We start from the raw sequence: 21,720 nt of genomic DNA on the forward strand, positions 1-21,720 counted from the left end.
TGGGTTTGCCTATTTTTGTGTAAGGAGGGTGCTGGAGGAAATTCCTTCTCATTCCACAGTTCGCTAGATTCATGTATTGTTTCCATTTTTAAAAATAATTGTTGTACACATGGAAATGATATACTGATTTTATTTGGTTGGGTTTTTTAGATACTGTCTGCGTAGAGTTTTAGGAAACAAACATGGAAATGAATGAACTTGGACTATGCTGTTAAATATTTTGAAATGCAGTACATGAACATGATCTTTATTTTCTGATGCATATATAGAACATAACCAAGGTATAAATAATGTTACTTCAGTCAGCACTTCAACCAGTTCAGATTAGTGTATTTTTAGAATCTGATCTAGGTAGGTTCTTCTCTGTGTCCATCACAGTGCTACTTTTGGGGTCAGTACATTTAGCAAACTCCCCCACTGCCCCGCCACTACCACCACCCCCAAAAAGAGTTTATCTAAATAATGTTAAGAACCATCAGATTGTCTTCATCGTCAAAACAATGTTGTGGGACTTAAATATTTGTACATTTTGTGAAACTAGCTTTATAAAAAGGTAAATATATATGCAGAATACCACTATTTCCAGACCACTGTTACAATACTACATTATAACCATATTTTAACATCTAGCTTCTACCACTGTTGTTTGACTCACATAGCATCTTCCATATTACTGTCCATCTCTACCTTGACAGTGATTCACTTTCTAGCATCTGTCCAGAGTCTCTTTGCTGTCTGACTCTCATTCAGTTGTATGTGTTCTGATACACAGTAGAACTTGGAATAGTCCAAAATTCTGTGTACCAAATGATATGAGATTGAGGTTAAGAGCAGCAAGACTATAACTGTTGGTTAGAGTGCACACACATTTGAAAAGGAAGTGACAGGTCATTGGGACCCAGAATGGGATTGGACTCAATTAGTTGATAAGGTTGGTTGACGAGGAGATTTCTGTCTGGTATATCTGAAGTCTTACTCCCTAGTCCTTCAATTTATGTGTGGGCAGACTCCTGCACAGAATCCCATTGACTTCATTGGGGCTCCATCTGGATGGAAGGGTCCACCCACATGGCTCTTTTTTCAGGATCAGAACCTTAAAGTAGCAAACTGATATAGCAACTTTAAAATGTTGGGAAGTGCTTCATTATGTTAATATTTTTACTGATAATAAAGTTTCTTGCAACAAGAATGTATTCATTTTGAATCCTAATCCAGGTGCTCAAAGTTTTATTTAAGAATGCATGCAAACAATATTTATGCTTCTCTACAATTTCTTACAGAATAAACTGGATATCGGATATTGTTGTGGTGGTGTCTCTAGAGAACATTGAAACAATGAAGTCTATCATTGAAAAATATGGCCACAAAAGAATTACGGTTGTAGAAGGTGGAATGACTCGCCACCGGTCAATTTTCAATGGACTGAAAATCTTTCCAGAGAGCAAGCTTTCCAGCTGTCCACTCCAGAAACCAGAAGTAGTGATTATCCATGATGCTGTGAGGCCATTTGTCGAGGAAGATACTCTTCTTAAAGTGGTTTTGGCTGCTAAAGAACATGGGGTATGTACAGCACAACACCTGAACTCTGTAAACTCTTACATGGTACAAAGTAAAGTAGGAACTGTATTAATACCTCAACATAGTACCATACATTTTAAACGGAACAAAATATAGGACCCAGTCATGTAAGCAGGTCAGCTTGGGTGGACGTGCTTACAGGATAAGGGCCTTATTTGCCATACAGAATAATATATAACTAGGATATGGAATTAATTTGCAACTTGTAAGGTAGGAAGTTACCAGCCTGATGAGAATTTACTGTGTATGCTTGATCCTGCTGGCCTTTAGTATGCAAAATTTTGTTGACCGATACCTAAATGCTCCAGTGATGCATAGTTTATAGTTATCTAGAAGAGAGAGTAATATTTTTGTGGCATAACAAAGCGCTTTCCCTATTATACTTTTCCATCTCACCCTTTATCACGAATTCCTTCACAAAGTAACTGGCAAAAGTACTGTTCTTATTACATTACCTGATTTCCTTAAAACCCTTAAACACTGACATATTGTGTAGAATTACATACAAGTCTTGTAGATCAGTGTTTGCTGTTTTCTGTGGATACAATGAAATTGAGATCTTATGCTGATGGGAATAATTAAGCATCTGATGGAGTAAGTGAGCTGTAGCTCACGAAAGCTTATGCTCAAATAAATTTGTTAGTCTCTAAGGTGCCACAGATACTCCTTTTCTTTAAGCAGTAAATGGCAGGGAGGTTAGCTAACAGTTAGTTAATGATCAGCCGCAAGCCCTAAACACACCTGGTCATTAACTGCCAGGAAATGCCTGTTTTGGAGATCACTATTTCTATTGTTTTCCTTTATAAAATAGTTTTTGTGTTTGTTGTCTTGAGCTTTGTCTGATGATGTTAATACAGTTTTTGTTTGCAGTACCTGTGTTTTCCTAAAAAGAAAAGGAGTACTTGTAGCACCTTAGAGACTAACCAATTTATTTGAGCATGAGCTTTCGTGAGCTACAGCTCACTTCATCAGATGTATACCGTGGAAACTGCAGCAGACTTTATATACACACAGAGATCATGAAACAATACCTCCTCCCACCCCACTGTCCTGCTGGTAATAGCTTATCTAAAGTGATCATCAGGTGGGCCATTTCCAGCACAAATCCAGGTTTTCTCACCCTCCACCCCCCACACAAATTCACTCTCCTGCTGGTGCTAGCCCATCCAAAGTGACAACTCTTTACATAATCAAGTCGGGCTATTTCCTGCATAAATCCAGGTTTTCTCACATCCCCCCCACCCCCATACACACACAAACTCATCTCCTGCTGGTAATAGCTCATCTAAACTGACCACTCTCCAAGTTTAAATCCAAGTTAAACCAGAACATCTGGGGGGGGTGTAGGAAAAAACAAGAGGAAACAGAGTCACTAATCATTAGTACATTAAAAACAGGATATTTCTGAATGCTGTTAGGATTTATAGGAGACATCTTATAAATATCCGTTAAATGGAATTAAAATATGACAGATTTTAATCTGATGCATAGACAAAGCATGGAGGACATGATCTGTAATTTTCTAAGTAATCTCAATGAAATTATTGGGGACTATGACTGTGAGTAAGGTGAGCAGGACTCGGCCCTGTATTTTTAACGGAACTCCTAACATTATTATTCAACAGTCATATAGTAAAACTATGTTCAGTTATGCATCTGAAAAGTATTAAAGTACTGTATTTTCTGCATTGCTACATAAAGTTCTACATGTGAACACATTATATTACCACTTGTCTAGGGGGGCAGGGGTCCCCTCAAGTCCCCTCAAGGCTCCATTTCAGGTCTTTATGCTGTCTTTTTGTCCTTTCCCCAAGCGGGTTCTTGGAGCAAACAAACAAAAGAAGAATCCTCTCCCCTCTCCTCCTGTATGGGAGAGGAGAGTTAATGGGAAAATAAAGAGAGGTAAGGGTGGCTTGGAACTCATGCAGTCTTCTTGGGTCTACTCTTTGGTCTTAGTCTAAATGGGGTCTAGCCTCTCCTTATGGCGTGTACTGCTCTGTGGCTGGTTCTTGCCGCTTCAGGAGCAGAGAGGATTGTTATCTCACTTTCAGCAAACCTGTCTAAGGTAGGCTAGCCTCTTCCTGTTCACCACCCCTTCCTGTGGCAGCTTTTCCCTTTAAGCCCCTCCCATCCTCACCAGGCTTGCAGGTGCCCCACGTTGGAATTGAACAGGCCCAGGGGAGCTTGTTAATCTCCTCTCTGTCAGTGTGAGGGTGAGTGCCCTGTCATACGTTGCTATGATTTGTTTCACTTACGTATCATATACTTTAATATGGGATTATTAGCATAGTGTAACCTTCTGTATTAACTGATTGTCACACTTGGGGAAAATTAAAATGCATTTTTACATACCTCTATATTTAACCATGTTGGGTCATCGCTTTATTCTTTTGATCACTGATTCTGAGAGGTGCTCAGTGATCTCAACTGCCATTTATTTCAGCACTTAGCAGGATCAGGCCTTTTTCTTTACCAGATTAAGGTCCTAGACCTGCAACTCATTGTACATGGGTAGACTGGTGTATTCAGGTGGAGCCTCACTGACCTCACGTGCATAACAGATTGCAGGATCATGATGTAAAATTCTAAATATTTGTATATTGTATAGGCAAAAAAAGTCTTGAACTAGAGTTGAGGAGAATAAATATCAGTAACGTAATGGTTTTAAATAATAATTAATAATAATACAGTTGTTACAAGAACATAATAATTTTTAAAAATCACTCACCTAAGAAATTCAGAGTTCAGGTTAAGCAAAACAGAAACCCAAATGTTTAAATTCTACAGTATCCAAATTGTGCATGAGACAGAATAGAAATTTTGTAATGGTGCTTATGAAAATCATATATTCTATAATTCTTCATCATTTTCTTGAGCCTGATTCCTTTCCTTTTCTTTCTCCACTGCTGGGATTAAGTACCATCAACACCAGAAGGCATCTACTTCATGAGTTGGGTGCATATTGATATTTGGATACTTACACTCAGCTTGGGAAGTTGTAAAGTTTTATTACTACCAGCCTTCCCCATTCTGATGGCTGAAGACAAAACTGTCTCATGTTCAACCTGTTCCCTGCAGTGAACATTACAGTAGAAGGTCAGCAGCATCAGTACGTTTCTGTCTTTTCCACTGAGACAAGGCTACTGCTGAAAAGAGGATGAGGCCTAATGCTTCAGACTCAGTGACATGGAAATGGTGATGCCTAAGATCCTCACAATGGCAGTGCCTCAGATTCCTCACATTTTTTGGAGTTTCCACAAAGATCTTACAGAGACTTCCCCTTACTGGACTTCATTTCCTCAGGGAGTAGTTGATGAAAATTGTGTTGACTCAGGTAGCAGGGCAAGGGCATTGACAGCACTGATGCAGGTGGGAAGGTTGGTGTAGTAGGTAGGGCATTGAACTGGGACTCAGGAGATCTGGGTTGAGTTCCTGATTTAACACAGACTTCCTTGGGCAAATCAACTGTATGTTTCAGTTCCTCATGAGTACAACAGAAATGATAACTTCCCTATTTCAAAAGGCTGTTGTGAGGATAAAATCTGTTTATGACTATGAGGCACTGGGATACTAGAGTGGCAGGAGTATATTGGGAATAAAATTCCCCTGGTGCCTGTCCATTTTGGGGAGTGGGGTAAAGGAAAAGAAGTCATGAAGTAGTAGCTGTATTTGGAGCTGTGGCAGTGGTGTATCAGTCTTGGAAGTGAGTTGTGGCATTCCTTAACTTGTAGGAGTGGGATGAGCCATTTGTTAAAATATGTTTTATGAACATTACATTATGTAAGAGCTCCCAGAGTATATTTATGATTATAAATCCAAATACATAAAGCTCCATGGCAATCGGCTTATATTTTGGTAGGTTGTCTTCATTAGTAAGAGATGAAATAGACTCGACTACTTTTGCTTTAGTGACAGTTTAGAATCATAGAATATCAGGGTTAGAAGGGACCTCAGGAGGTCATCTAGTCCAACCCCCTGCTCAAAGCAGGACCAATCCCCAACTAAATCATCCCAGCCTGACCTTAAAAACCTCTAAGGAAGGAGATTCCACCACTTCCCTAAGTAACGCATTCCAGTGTTTCACCACCCTCCTAGTGAAAAAGTTTTTCCTAATATCCAACCTAAACCTCCCGCACTGCAACTTAAGACCATTAACCCTTGTTCTGTCATCTGCTACCACTGAGAATAGTCTAGATCCATCCTCTTTGGAACCCCTTTCAGGTAGCTGAAAACAGCTACCAAATCCCCCCTCATTCTTCTCTTCCGCAGACTAAACAATCCCAGTTCCCTCAGCCTCTCCTCATAAGTCATGTGTTCCAGTCTCCTAATAATTTTTGTTGCCCTCTGTTGGACGTTTTCCAATTTTTCCACATCCTTCTTGTAGTGTGGGGCCCAAAACTGGACACAGTACTCCAGATGAGGCCTCACCAATGTCGAATAGAGGGGAACGATTACGTCCCTCGGTCTGCTGGCAATGCCCCTACTTATACATCCCAAAATGCCATTGGCCTTCTTGCCAACAAGGGCACACTGTTGACTCATATCCAGCTTCTCGTCCACTGTAATCCCTAGGTCCTTTTCTCCAGAACTGCTGCCTAGCCATTTGGTCCCTAGTCTGTAGCGATGCCTGGGATTCTTCCGTCCTAAGTGCAGGACTCTGCGCGTGTCCTTGTTGAACCTCATCAGATTTCTTTTGGCCCAGTCCTCTAATTTGTCTAGGTCCCTCTGTATCCTATCCCTGCCCTCCAGCGTATCTACCTCTCCTCCCAGTTTAGTGTCATCTGCAAACTTGCTGAGGGTGCAGTCCACACATAGTCCTCCAGATCATTAATGAAGATATTGAACAAAACTGGCCCCAGGACCGACCCTTGGGGCACTCCACTTGATACCGGCTGCCAACTAGGCATGGAGCAGTTGATCACTACCCGTTGAGCCTGACAATCTAGCCAACTTTCTATCCACCTTATAGTCCATTCATCCAGCCCATACTTCTTTAACTTCCTGGCAAGAATACTGTGGGAGACCATGTAAAAAGCTTTGCTAAAGTCAAGGAACAACATGTCCACTGCTTTCCCCTCATCTACAGAGCCAGTTATCTTGTCGTTTAGGATCTGCACCAGTCATTTGGAGACTTTTAAAGTCTGCTGGAGCCTTACATTCTAGTTGGCTTGCCTGATTTGCCAGTAAATATATTTCCAGAATTGTTCCTGTCCATTAGAGGTTGCCAATGTACCCAATTTGAAATTTCTAACACAAGCCATTTTTGAGATAGGTGATGACAAAAAGCACTAGAACTTTCCAAATATGATTGTCATTTTGTTCTTGAGTCCCATATCTCAACATAATTTTCCTAATCATCTTAAACTTGGGAAAATATTGCTTGCTGGCCACATTCCACACGTGTCAAAATTTAAGTGGAAAAGTAGTCTTCTGTGACAGTTTTAGGGGGAAGGAGGCAAATGTGGGTTACAGTATAGTGGAAAACATGTCTCAGTCTTTGTTCTGGAGAGTCTGCTATCTTTCAATGAGTTTAACCACCAAATGAAGTGATAACAGTGATTCATCACAGGGGTCCTTTCTCCTTTTCTTCTTGAAAAATTCTTTCCCATTATAAATTCAAATGTCTTTTAAAATGATATCATCAATGATTATTCAGATCCTGATCACATAATTAACACAGTGTTTTTGTAAATCTGCTATTTTAACTTAAGGTTATTTCTAATAGTGATAGAAGCATGGGATTATTTATGGTGATGTGAACTTTCAGATAAGATTGATGTTGCAATGAGACTAGCATTTTTGTTTTCTAAATGTGTTTGTGTTTGTTTATGTGAAGGATATTTTTGGATCTATTCTGTCCTGTCATCAGACTCTTACTGTTTTGAATGTTTAAATTCCCACTTAATGCTAAAGGAAATAAACTCAGACACTTCATTTACAACTGAGTAATATTATGTTTGTGATACAGTGGATGATTTTTTTTTCTCACTAATTTTCTTCTAGGGTGATTATAGTATCTAGCTGCATAATCTTTCCAAATAAATTGGATACAGGACAAAGGCAACCTTTATAAACATTTTCTTCACCAGTCAATGTGCCCTGGTTTGTCTGATCATCCCCTGACAGTAGATAACCAATCCCCAATTTGCTACTGCTCTGGGCTTGCCCACGTAATCATCTGTTTCCCGTGTCTGACATAGTCTTCCTTTTCTAATGTATATCCAGTCTATTTTAGATATTTATAAGTTGCTCCGTGGCTGTCTAGTGTCTTTCAGTAAGCAGCAGGTTTAAAAGAAACAAAAGGAAGTATTTTTTCACACAACACACAGTCAACCTATGGAACTCCTTGCCAGAGGATGTTGTGAAGGCCAAGACTATAACAGGGTTCAAAAAAGAACTAGATACGTTCATGGCGGTTAGGTCCATCAATGGCTATTAGCCAGGATGGGCAGGGATGTTTGCCAGAAACTGGGAATGGGTAACAGGGTATAGATCACTTGATGTTCTGTTCATTCCCTCTGTGGCATCTGGCATTGGCCACTGTCGGAAGACAGGATACTGAGCTAGATGGACCTTTGGTCTGACCCAGTATAGCCGTTCTTATGTTCTTTGTTTGGAGCAGCAAGGAAGAGGAGCTGTTTTGGCCCACTTTCATGTATTTAACTTCTGTATGTTTCTAAAAATATGCCTCCTGACCAGGAACAAATAATAGAACAGCTACTTTCTCAACTGGCATAGCTTCACTTAACTCAGTCGAGTTATGCCAGCAGAGAATTTGACCCAAGAAGCTCTTGGCTTCCCTTGCGACCTGTCAGCATAGGAGCATCTGAGGACCTGAAAGGATCTTCAGATTGTGTAACAGAAGTCTTTGGAATAGAAGTTGGCAAACTCCCCTAGTTGCGGCGTGGGGAGGGGAGAAGTTACCTTTATCTAACAGCTACACTTCATTTTGACAGGTTTCAGAGTAGCAGCCATTTTAGTCTGTATTTGCAAAAAGAAAAGGAGTACTTGTGGGACCTTAGAGACTAACAAATTTATTTGAGCATAAGCTTTTGTGAGCTACAAGTACTCCTTTTCTTTTTACTTCATTTTGAGGAAATCACTGGACAGCCGTAGACTCTCCATCTCAAAATTGACACTTGCAGTTTCAGAATATCAGAGAGAAGTTACCCTCTCCTATTCTCTCTTGTAATCATGTTCTTACCATATCTACAGGAGTCAACTCCTCAGTATTTCATAACAGAATGTAATTATTTCCTCTTACATTATGTGTCAAAGCTTTACTGATATAAAATCTGGCAGAAACATTAAATCACTAATGCAATAAGGATAATACTACACTGTTGTTCATCTGCATACCATATAGATAGTGTAATTGTATGAAGTTTTAATGTTCTTAAAATGGCAATTGATCAAATAGGGGATTGCACTCCTTAATTCTACTTGTCAGACAAATAAATTACTTTATTACATTTACTAATCAGTTTGTTATTTGCCTGTAGGATTCAAAATGTTCAGCTTATCCAAAAATAATAAATTATGGCTTAATAAATTAATTCTCTGAAACAATCCCCTTATTATGTAGCTTTGTAACCAATTAAATCCATTTATGTTTTTTGGGGGAAATTTATAAGTAAAATTATATGTTCCTAGAAACAAATTCTTCATTGCCAGTAAAAGCTGGGGATGGTAGAAGCTGAAGAAGGCAGCAATCCAAAGCCCATAGCAATATCTCATTGCCAACGTTTTAAACAGTATCACCAAAAAATGTTTACAATTAAAATAAAAGGAAAAACCTGTCATTTCTATTTATTGGAAAAATTATATTACAGCGAGAAAGAGTCTCTCTTTGTCCCTCTGTCTGTAGTTAAATTTGCAACTAGATTTGATTATAAACCTGATTTTTATCCCTTCTCTAACTCAAAGTAGAAGCAAAAGAGTACTTGTGGCACCTTAGAGACTAACCAATTTATTTGAGCATAAGCTTTCGTGAGCTACAGCTCACTTCATCGGATGCATCCGATGTCTGTAAGGTGCCACAAGTACTCTTTTTTTCTTTTTGCAAATACAGACTAGCACGGCTGCTACTCTGAAACCTGTCAAAGTAGAAGCTTCATTCTCAGAATTGGAAGGTGGACTCTAATTAATTTAATGAATAACTGTAGTTTTCAATAGGCTTCAAAGAAAAATCCTTATGTTCGTAATTAGCAAGAGTCTGAAGATAAGATGAATTTGTCAGAGAACAAATTGAATCAACTGAAGGAAAAATGTATGCTGAGGGATGAATTTTCAGCAGTGGCCACTGTGGTGCACTGAAGAAACTAGGATTTGGAGGAAAATTATATGCTAAATAAAATGCTTGCTCACAATTGTTGCTTTATACATAGGCAGCGGAGAAAGTTGGGTCCCAGTACCTTATTAGATAGTATTCATGTAGGGTGCCTACTCACACATCACTCAAGGAGCCCAGGTCTGTGGGAACTTCTACTGCATACATTGTAAGGGCTTCCAAAGCTTGCTGAAATCACTGTAAAGATTCTTAATTAACCTCAGGTTTCAGTGTAGCAGCTGTGTTAGGATATGTCTACACTATGAAATTAGGTAGAATTTATAGAAGTCGGTTTTTTAGAAATAGTTTTTATATAGTCGATTTTGTGTGTCCCCACACAAAATGCTCTAAGTGCATTAACTCGGCGGAGTGCTTCCACAGTACCAGGCTAGCGTCGACTTTCGGAGTGTTGCACTGTGGGTAGCTATCCCACAGTTCCTGCAGTCTCCGCTGCCCATTGGAATTCTGGGTTGAGATCCCAATGCCTGATGGGGCAAAAAACATTGTCATGGGTGGTTCTGGGTACATGTCATCAGGCTCTCCCTCCCTCTGTGAAAGCAACGGCAGACAATCGTTTCGTGCCTTTTTTCCTGAGTTACCTGTGCAGACGCCATACCACAGCAAGCATAGAGCCCGCTCAGCTCACTGTCACTGTATGTCTCCTGGGTGCTGGCAGACACAGTACTGCATTGCTACACAGCAGCAGCAACCCATTGCCTTTTGGCAGCAGACGGTACAATAGGCCTGAAAACCATCCTCATCATGTCCGAGGTGCTTCTGGCCGCCTCAGTAAGGTCGGTCAGGAGCACCTGGGCAGATATGGGTGCAGGGACTAAATTAGGAGTGACTCGACCAGGTCATTCTCTTTAGTCCTGCAGGCAGTCCTATTTTACCATCTTATGGTGAGCAGGCAGGAGATGTGGATGGCTAGCAGTCCTATTGCACCGTCTTCCTCCGAGCAGCCAGGAGATGTGGATGGCTTGCAGTCCTTCTGCACCGTCTGCTGCCAGCCAAAGATGTAAAAGATAGGTGGAGTGGATCAAAACAAGAAATAGACCAGATTTGTTTTGTATTCATTTGCTCCCCCCTTTCTCCCTCCCTCCGTGAAGTCCTGCCTGAAATACCAGAGGGAGGGATAGCTTTAGTGGGTTGAGCATTGGCCTGCTAAACCCAGGGTTTTGAGTTCAATCCTTGAGGGGGCCATTCTGTGTGACAGTTGTTTTTGATGTAACAGTTGTTTTTGATGTTTTTGATCAAGTTGTTCCTTGATGTAAAGCCACCCCCTTTGTTGATTTTAATTCCCTGTAAGCCAACCCTATAAGCCATGTCGTCAGTCGCCCCTCCCTCCGTCAGAGTAATGGCAGACAGTCGTTCCGCGCCTTTTTTCTGAGCAGACGCCATACCATGGCAAGCATGGAGCCCGCTCAGATCACTTTGGCAATTAGGAGCACATTAAACACCACGCGCATTATCCAGCAGTACATGCAGCACCAGAACCTGGCAAAGTGATACCGGACGAGTAGGCGACGTCAGTGCGGTGACGAGAGTGATGAGGACATGGACACAGACTTCTCTCAAAGCATGGGCCCTGGCAATGCAGGCATCATGGTGCTAAAGGGGCAGGTTCATACCATGGAACGCCAATTCTGGGCCCAGGAAACAAGCACAGACTGGTGGGACCGCATAGTGTTGCAGGTCTGGGACGATTCCCAGTGGCTGCGAAACTTTCGCATGCGTAAGGGCGCTTTCATGGAGCTTTGTGATTTGCTTTCCCCTGCCCTGCGGCGCAAGAATACCAAGATGAGAGCAGCCCTCACAGTTGAGAAGCGAGTGGCAATAGCCTTGTGAAAGCTTGCAATGCCAGACAGCTCCTGGTCAGTCGGGAATCAATTTGGAGTGGGCAAATCTACTGTGGGGGCTGCTGTGATGCAAGTAGCCAACGCAATCAAAGATCTGCTGATATCAAGGATAGTGACCCTGGGAAATGTGCAGGTCATAGTGGATGGCTTTGCTGCAACGGGATTCCCTAACTGTGGTGGGGCCATAGATGGAACCCATATCCCTATCTTGGCACCGGAGCACCAAGCCGGCGAGTGCATAAATAGTACTTTTCAATAGTGCTGCAAACACTGGTGGATCACAAGGGACGTTTCACCAACATCATCGTGGGATGGCCGGGAAAGGTACATGACGCTCGCGTCTTCAGGAACTCTGGTCTGTTTCAAAAGCTGCAGGAAGGGACTTTATTCCCAGATCAGAAAATAACCGTTGGAGATGTTGAAAGGCCTATAGTTATCCTTGGGGACCCAGCCTACCCCTTAATGCCATGGCTCATGAAGCCGTACACAGGCAGCCTGGACAGTAGTCAGGAGCTGTTCAACTACAGGCTGAGCAAGTGCAGAATGGTGGTAGAATGTGCATTTGGATGTTTAAAAGTGTGCTGGCGCAGTTAACTGACTCAGACCTCAGCGAAACCAATATTCCCACTGTTATTACTGCTTGCTGTGTGCTCCACAATATCTGTGAGAGTAAGGGGGAGACATTTATGGCAGGGTGGGAGGTTGAGGCAAATCGCCTGGCTGCTGGTTAGTCACAGCCAGACACCAGGGCGGTTGATGTGCACCGCGCCCTCCTGTGCTCTTCTAGAGAAGCTTTGAAAACCAGTTTTATGACTGGCCAGGCTACGGTGTGAAAGTTCTGTTTGTTTCTCCTTGATGAAACCCCCCGCCCCTTGGTTCACTCTACTTCCCTGTAAGCTAACCACCCTCCCCTCCTCCCTTTGATCACCGCTTGCAGAGGCAATAAAGTCATTGTTGCTTCACATTCATGCATTCTTTATTCATTCATCACACAGATAGGGGGATAACTGCCAAGGTAGCCCAGGAGGGGTGGTGGAGGAGAGAAGGAGAAGGCCACACAGCACTTTAAAAGTTTAAAACTTTAACACTTATTGAATGCCAGCCTTCTGTTGCTTGGGCAATTCTCTGGGGTGGAGTGGCTGTGTGGCCGGAGGGCCCCCCACCACGTTCTTGGGCATCTGGGTGAGGAGGCTATGGAACTTGGGGAGGCGTGTGGTTGGCTACACAAGGGCTGTAGCGGCGGTCTGCGCTCCAGCTGCCTTTCCTGCAGCTCAACCATACGCTGGAGCGTATTAGTTTGATCCTCTAGCAGCCTCAGCATTGAATCCTGCCTCCTCTCATCATGCTGCCGCAACCTTTCAGCTTCAGCCCTCTATTCAGCCTGCCACTTACTCTCTTCAGCCTGCCACCTCTCCTCCCGGTCGTTTTGTGCTTTCCTGCACTCTGACATTGTCTGCCTCCACGCATTCGTCTGTGCTCTGTCAGTGTGGGAGGACAGCATGAGCTCAGAGAACATTTCATCACGAGTTCGTTTTTTTCGCCTTCTAATCTTCACTAGTCTCTGGGAAGGAGAAGATCCTGTGATCCTTGAAACACATGTAGCTGGTGGAGGGAAAAAAAAAGGGACAGTAGTATTGAAAAAGACATATTTTATAGAACAATGGGTACACTCTTTCAGGGTAAACCTTGCTGTTAACATTACATACATAGCACATGTGCTTTCGTTCCAAGGTCACATTTTGCCTCCCCCCACCACGTGACTAGCCCCTCCCCCTTCCCCGTGGCTAACAGCGGGGAACACTTCTGTTCAGCCACAGGCAAAAAGTCCAGCAGGAATGGGCACCTCTGAATGTCCCCTTAAGAAAAGCACCCTATTTCAACCAGGTGACCATGAATCTCACTCTCCTGAGGATAACACAGAGAGATAAAGAACGGATGTTGTTTGAATACCAGCAAACATACACTGCAATGCTTTGTTCTACAATGATTCCCGAGTACATGCTACTGGCCTGGTGTGGTAAAGTGTCCTACCATGGTGGATGGAATAAGGCTGCCCTCCCCAGAAACCTTTTGCAAAGGCTTTGGGAGTAGATCCAGGAGAGCTGCAAATGCTAGGGCAAATTAATCATTGAATATGCTTGCTTTTAAACCATGTATAGTATTTTAAAAGATACACTCACCAGAGGTCCCTACTCCGCCTGGCGGGTCTGGGAGGCAGCCTTGGGTGGGTTTGGGGGGGTACTGGCTCCAGGTCAAGGGTGAGAAACAGTTCCTAGCTGTCAGGAAAACCGGTTTCTCCGCTTGCTTGTTGTGAGCTATCTACAACTTCATCATCATCATCTTCCTTGTCCCCAAAACCTGCTTCCATGTTGCCTCCATCTCCATTGAAGGAGTCAAACAACATGGCTGGGATAGTGGTGGCTGAACCCCCTAAAATGGCATGCAGCTCATCATAGAAGCGGCATGTTTGGGGCTCTGACCCGGAGCGGCCATTTGCCTCTCTGGTTTTCTGGTAGGCTTGCCTCAGTTCCTTAAGTTTCACGCGGCACTGCTTCGGGTCCCTGTTATGGCCTCTGTCCTTTATGCCCTGGGAGATTTTGACAAAGGTTTTGGCATTTCGAAAACTGGAACGGAGTTCTGATTGCACGGATTCCTCTCCCTGTACAGCGATCAGATCCCATACCTCCCATTCGGTCCATGCTGGAGCTCTTTTGCGATTCTGGGACTCCATCATGGTCCCCTCTGCTGATGAGCTCTGCATGGTCACCTGCAGCTTGCCATGCTGCCCAAACAGGAAATTGAAATTCAAAAGTTTGCGGTTCTTTTCCTGTCTACCTGGCCAGTGCATCTGGGTTGAGAGTGCTGTCCAGAGCGGTCACAATGGAGCACTCTGGGATAGCTCCCAGAGACCAATACCGTCTAATTGCGTCCACAGTACCCCAAATTTGACACAGCAAGGCCGATTTCAGTGCTAATCCCCTTGTCGGGGGTGGAGTAAGGAAATTGATTTTAAGAGCCCTTTAAGTTGAGAAAAAGGGCTTTGTCGTGTGGACGGGTGCACGGTTAAATCGATTTAATGCTGCTAAATTCGACCTCGACTCCTAGTGTAGACCAGGGCTCAGTCTATATCCGCAAAAAGAAGAGTAGTACTTTGTAATTGTAGAGACTAACAAATTTATTAGAGCATAACCTTTCGTGGGCTATAGCCCACTTGATCAGATGCATAGAATGGAACATATAGTAAGAAGAGATATATATATATATAGATATAGATATATATACGTACAGAGACGGTGGAAGTTGCCATACAGACTGTAAAAGGCTAATTAATTAAAATGAGCTATTATCAGCAGGAGAAAAAACTTTTGTAATGATAATCAAGATGGTCCACTAGACAGTTGACACAAAGGTGTGAGGATACTTAACATAGGGAAATAGATTCGGTATGTGTAATGACCCAGCCACTACCAGGTTGAAGTGTTCTCCTACTGGTTTTTGAATGTTACGATTACTGATGTCAGATTTGTGTCCATTTATTCTTTTGCGTATTCTTCAACCTCTCTGGCCACTCAGTAAAAGATTTAAGGGTGGCAATTTTGCAACAGAAAAGCTTCAAAAACAGACTCCAACGAGAAACTGCTGAGCTTGAATTAATTTGCAAACTAGATACCATTAACTTGGGTTTGAATAGAGACTGGGAGTGGCTGGGTCATTACACATCTCGATTATATTTCCCTATGTTAAGTATCCTCACACCTTCGTATCAACTGTCTAAATGGGCCATCTTGATTATCACTACAAAATTTTTTTTCTCCTGCTGATAATAGCTCATCTTAATTAATTAGCCGCTTACAGTTTGTATGGCAACTTCCACCTTCTCTGTATGTATATATATTTATCTTCTTACTATATTCCATTCTGTTCATCCGATCAAGTGGGCTGTAGCCCATGAAAGCTTATGCTCTAATAAATTTGTTCGTCTCTAAGGTGCCACAAGTACTCCTGTTCTTTTTAATTAACCTTAGTTGGTTTTCTCTCAGGCCCAAGGTGCAAAGAGATTCTTCCTTGCAGCTCTTGATGTCCTGCAGGAGAGGAGCAATGCTTCTGAGCACCTCCTAAATTGCTGTGAAGCCACCTCCTCCTTTTCTCCCCTTGTGGAACTTCACAGGTGCATAGGAGAGGAGCTCCACTGCTCTGTACTGGGGAAATACACAGCGCCATAGCTTCTCTCCAATAAATCCTTGGAGCCTGATGCCATATGACAATTTATGTGCCTCATGAATCAATTTTTTATATTGACATAGCTGGTAAAATACTACTCAGCAAATAACTTCTCAGACGGTCAGTGGAAAAATTGTTGACCAATGTTTTTGACTTTTTTTCCTGCTATTCAGTCAGCCTTAGAAGGAAGTTACATCCTTTTAACATTTATTAAATAGAAAGTAGATGAACAGTATGTTACAATCCAATCCCCTATTGTCCTGCGCCCCACCCCAAAATAAAAACACAAAACAGTTTTATTCTTTTAAATTGAAGGGAATGTGGCCTTTAGCAAAAAGTGGAGTGGCCTCAGAGAGAGTTTTCACTCCCGACTAGTAGGCTTAGCCTTTGGAATAGTGGTGTCAGGTAAATTGTCCAATCCCTGCACTTAGGCATGTGTTCTATGCATATGGCTTGGTTCCTTTCTTGCTGCCCCTTTGCTCCTGAAGGTAATAAGCTGCCCATATCAGTAGGAGATTACTATTTCACAGAGTTGGCTCATTTGGGCTTGCCAGAGCATTTGAGGGATGGAGTCAAGGCTATGCCCTTTCTCTTCCACTGCCTGTTTGTGTGGCTGGGGAAATACTGTGTTGCACAGCCTCTCCTTACTCTTCTCCCCAGTGGGGAGGCCATGCAGGGGCATAGTGGGGTCTTATACCCCTGTGTGGCAGCATCGGTCATACCAATGTGTAATAATTGCTGTCAGTTATTTAGTTTGTGATGTTGACCACTTTAAATAGTAGCTCATGATAGCTTGACGATACTTCTGGATACAGTGTGTGTTTAGTGAGTGGAACAAGGATAATGATTTGTAAATTCTTCTGCTGTATTCTGTCTTGTGGAATGGCAGGTTTATGGCTCCTTCTGGAACCATTAAAGGAGGCTCCAGGGACCAGCTGAAAGTTTCTTTGAAGTTTGTCATTTTATCAACAGGTGCAACTCCATTGTTCAAGAGTTTATCAGCTTTAGGGGGTGAACTTGCCTTCTGATCTGCATTGCATCTCATTCTGTCTCATAAAAATGAGTTGCTGTGTTTGTACAACAATGAGGAGTAGGTCATTTCCTGAAAGTCAAGCCAATAGATTTCATGTACAGTATTAGCATGTAGAATCAAGTCTTTCTTTGGTTTTTATACTTGGGTCTCCCATAAATAAGGTAGTCTATGTAGGGGAGATGTGAGTAGGAATTAGTGTAGGCCTGATGAAGGAGGTCTCTGCAATTCCATGTGCATAGAGTGTGCGCACTGAACTCACACAGTGTGTGTTGATGCAGCATTTTAGGGGAAAGAAGCCGGAGAGGAGAAAGGCAGTGAGAATCTACAAAGAGCAGAGACAAGAAGACCAAAGGGTATGAGAAGAGGCTGTGAGACTTCAGAAGGCAAAGACACAGCTGATTCATAGAGCTGCTTAAAAGCATTAGACCCCCTTCTGTTTCAAGCCCTTGTTTAGGATGGGAGTCAAACTGGAGAGACAGACATCTCCTTACAGTGTGTATGATAGCACCCATTTTTTCATGTTCTGTGTGTATATAAGTCTCCTCACTGTATTTTCCACTGAATGCATCCGATGAATTGAGCTGTAGCTCACGAAAGCTTATGCTCAAATAAATTGGTTAGTCTCTAAGGTGCCATCAGCACTCCTTTTCTTTTTGCGAATACAGACAAACACAGCTGCTACTCTGAAACGTGATAAGGTAGGAAACTCAGAATTTTATGGAAATGAAGAAGTGCTTCTGTTCTTCCCCTATTGTATAGAATCTGGGCTTTTGGAAACTATTTATTTTCAAACAGGTGCTTCTTTTCTAAACTGCAAACAGGTGCAAGACTGGGTCAAGAACAGATCTGAAGATGTGAAACAATAAGAATAGAAAGCTGTTCCCAAGAGAAAAGAGAACACTCCACGGTAGGGCAGGGATCCCTATTTATGAAATGGCTTTTTGAGGGGGTTTTCTGATGTCTTCTAAAATGAGATTTTGTGCTAATTGCCAAGCACCATCAACTCACTTGGAAGAATAACATGAAAGATAGAAAATGCCCAAATTACTAGGTGATATTTAGCATTCCAGCCATATCATTCCCTTTGGTTGTTTGATCCTCCTTTGTCTGCACTGGTATCCTCAGCCCCTCTTTGGATGCTGCTCATTTGAAAAATTGCAGCCTTTCCATGGTTTTGACACACATGCGCACTCACTCGCTCGCACTTACTCTCTCCTTTCACTGCCTTTTTTGAACGCAGATTTCCATTTTCTGTGAAAACCCTTTGTCACAGATGCAGCTCACCAGACTGCAGTGACGTGATCCAGTCATTGAATCCCTGGGTTTTAAGCCTCTGGCATCTGAACAGAGCCTACTTACTGTCCCTGTTTTAGGGTCCCTAGGTACACTCTCTGGGTGCAGATCCCCCATGCAGCATCTTGTACTGACAGCTGCAGCCATGCAGTCTCCTGCCCAGCCCTTGGAAAATGCTGACACTTGCCCCTCTGCCTAGGGTTGCCAGCTGTGACTGAAGCTATTCCAGGAGATTTTCCCCCCCAACTTGATGTAATGTCATTTTCTTTAAATATCCTATTAAAATCTCCTGGATTGCTTTCAACAGTCACCGGGAGATCAGTGATGATTCTGGGAGACTCCAGGCCAGTCCCGGAGGGTTGTCAACACTACCTCTGCCCCTCCTGCTCCCCCGGTAGCTTAAACACACCATTTCCGAGAACTACACCCAAAAGTGTTAAGCTTCTGATTCCTCCCCAGCTCACCCTTAAGACAGGAGGAGGAATGGATAGCATTAACAAAGAGTCAGATGACCAAAGCCAAAGGTTATAAATGGACTCTCAGAGAGACACCCTAAAGTGCTCAACTCCCTTAGCATAGCTATTGTCAGGTCAAAGGACAATTGTTAAAGTTAACTACTCCCCATTGTCCTCAGCCTGATGTGTATCTGTTGCGGTCCTGCCAGCAATGGTGGATTCCACATCTACATAGGTTATTAAGTTATAGCAATTTTCATAGTAACAATTTCATAATATCAAGCAGAATTTATAAGTTGTACAGACAGATCTCCTGCACCCCCATTTTCACACCCTTATTAGTACTTTTCTCCGATTAAACATTCAGAATCCAGTGTATTTTAGAATAAATCATAGTGGTATTTACTGGCATTTTACAGAGAGAGATAAAAAGAAATGTTAGTTTTTATTCTTGTGACTTTAATATATAACTATGTACAAGAAGAAAGCTAAGGAAACCCAGATGACCTCAATTAAGGATCAACAGTTTCTGCTAGAGTCTTCTCTATTCCCAGCTTTTCAGAACTAATGTGGGTTCTGACATCTCTTGCTCTGTGTCCTTTCCTCAATTACTCAATTCAATATAATGCAGTGATAAAGGTTACCTCATTAGAAGAGTTATGGTGTCATACATTTATATTACATTTCTTTAAGCCATCCTGTCTTTTTAAAGTCCATTCAATATACAACCTGGTGTCAGCTGGTTAGTATTGGATCAGAGTGTATATTAAGTTTCTGATTAAACAGCCCTCTTCTGCAGTTAGGAATAAACACAATTATAACTTCCTTCCTGATATTGGTTTAAGATTCACATATGTCCAGTTTCAGTGAGTTCCACCATTGTCCTTACCCAGCTGGGTAAACAGACCTTAAGGAAATTAAGTAAATTTTAACATACAAATCGTTCCCTATCGTTCAGAACTCCTTGCACATATTCTAGTGGACCCTCTCTTTGTCTGACTAAAGAGTATATTTAGTGTCTTTCTCGGAGCACACTCAATGTTTCAAACCCAGTTTCATGCCAGTTTTTCTAACAGTCTGGTCCCTGGGTTCCAGATTAATAGATAAAAGCGGTCAATACACATACATCAAGTACAATTAGAATTGGACATGCCACACTGTTTCATCAAATTCTGAAATTAACAGTGGGTCTTCCAGTCATTAATGTGAATAATTGATATTCTGCTCTACATTCTCAAAATAAGTTTCAGTTAGAAACTTGCAGATTTAACAGAAGGTAATTAAGATATTTTTCTTCTGTTTTTAAAATAAAAATGAAGCTTGTGGCTCCTCTCGGTCAAATCCTTAACCGGGCATGGCATTAGACTTCTCTGCAAGGAAAAGAATATTTAGAGCAGGGCAAAACTTTTCAGCCAACGCTTTTTGACTAAAAATGCAGATTCAGCAAAACTGAAGTGTGTTGCTAATTTGTGCTGGTTTCATTGAATTGTTCATGTCTGAGGGAAAAGGGAGGGAGCAAAAATAATTTCCAGGAAAAAGTCAGAATGTTTCATTTTGATGTTTTTGAAACAAAATGTTTAGAATTTTTTAATTCAAAATGACTATTTCAAAAAATGTCTTCAGTTTTATTTAAAAAACTGAAAAACTTAAATGCTTGAAACTGAAGTGAAACATTTAATTTTGGATTGAATGAAATGTTTAGTTTGACCGGAAACAATTAAAAAAATGTGGAACTCCCAACAAACCAAAAAGTCAGTTATTTGCACAGCTCTAATCGTCTGTTCCATACCAGCTTCTGCAGCCCCAGGAGCTGGTGCACTTCAAAGAGGACAATGGCTGGGAGAGTTTGTGCAGTCATATCTTCTACCCGAACCATATTCCCTAACCTCACCTGTACACTGGGGTACCTGGAGCTGCAATGGCACAAGAGCAAGGATCTTTTTAGTAGGGTTCCCGAAATCATGCTCTCCTCCTTTTCTGCTGTGGAACCGTGCCATTTCTGCTAGCTCATGGTCTTGAGTCTACAGATGAAGTAGGATGTTACCCTTAATAACAACTGGATAGAATTTGGGGAAAGTGCTTTTAAGAAAAAGGGCTAAATAAGAAAGCAGCATAAAAAATGATACAGTGAGACCCGATACCTTAAATTACTGTAAACCAGCTGTATGCAATAAAGTGATTAGAGGAGTTCTTCCAAAGCTAGCTATAGGACTCTGTTTCATTAATACAGTCTCCATTTCAGGTTCACAAACGCAGAAGGTTTAAAAGGAATATTCCATTAAATATGTGAAATATTTTAATCTCATAATTACCAGTGGTTGGTTTAGCTTTGAAGGTGCTATTCTATAAGTTTGGAGTAAGCAGTCATTCACTGAAGACAGCCCTTCTAACTGGAATAGTAATTACTGTATGTGGCTGAAGCATGTTGATTACTACAGATATAATTAGCTTGAGTGCAGATGTCTGAATAGACGTGCATGTTTTTACCTGTGTCATGCATAGATCCACAGGTATTGCTTTCATTTCTGTTTTTGAAAGTGTATGTAGCTGTGAATGCCCACCATTGCAAGTCATTTGATTTGTGTAAAAGAATATTTTCCATGTATTAACATGTGGAAACAGTTTGATAGATTAGGTTGAGAAGAAATTAATCACAGTGATTTTGAGCAGTTTCGTCTGGCTCATATCCAGAGCTAATTTAGGCTAACTCCCAAAGAGACAGAAGTATTTGATAATTTGCAAATAATCTTCCACCTAATCAAAAATTCCACCACAGCTTTGTAAATTGTTGGATATTTATCTAGCCTGTCTACATTCATGTATGTTATTAGTTTGAGCTGTTTGTATGAACAACACTTTTATGTGACTCTTATATTCATTGAAGACGAAAATAAAGTCACTTGCATTTCTATTAAATTAAGCTTTTTTAAGCTTAGTGGACATACTGGGCCA

The 21,720-nt window shown here is 41.8% G+C and overlaps 1 protein-coding gene across 7 annotated transcripts in view; it reads left to right on the forward strand.

Moving 5' to 3' along the window:
* The window catches only part of CRPPA (CDP-L-ribitol pyrophosphorylase A), a 200,344-nt gene that overhangs the window by 14,768 nt on the left and 163,856 nt on the right, over window positions 1-21,720 (forward strand). For all 7 annotated transcript variants that reach the window (XM_048838286.2, XM_048838291.2, XM_048838293.2 and 4 more), the window contains exon 2: window positions 1,281-1,560. In XM_048838286.2, the coding sequence (XP_048694243.2) occupies window positions 1,281-1,560 (280 nt within the window). The remainder of the gene's footprint in view (window positions 1-1,280; window positions 1,561-21,720) is intronic.

The sequence above is a fragment of the Caretta caretta genome, chromosome 2 (assembly GCF_965140235.1).
Source record: "Caretta caretta isolate rCarCar2 chromosome 2, rCarCar1.hap1, whole genome shotgun sequence".
NCBI lineage: Eukaryota > Metazoa > Chordata > Testudines > Cheloniidae > Caretta > Caretta caretta.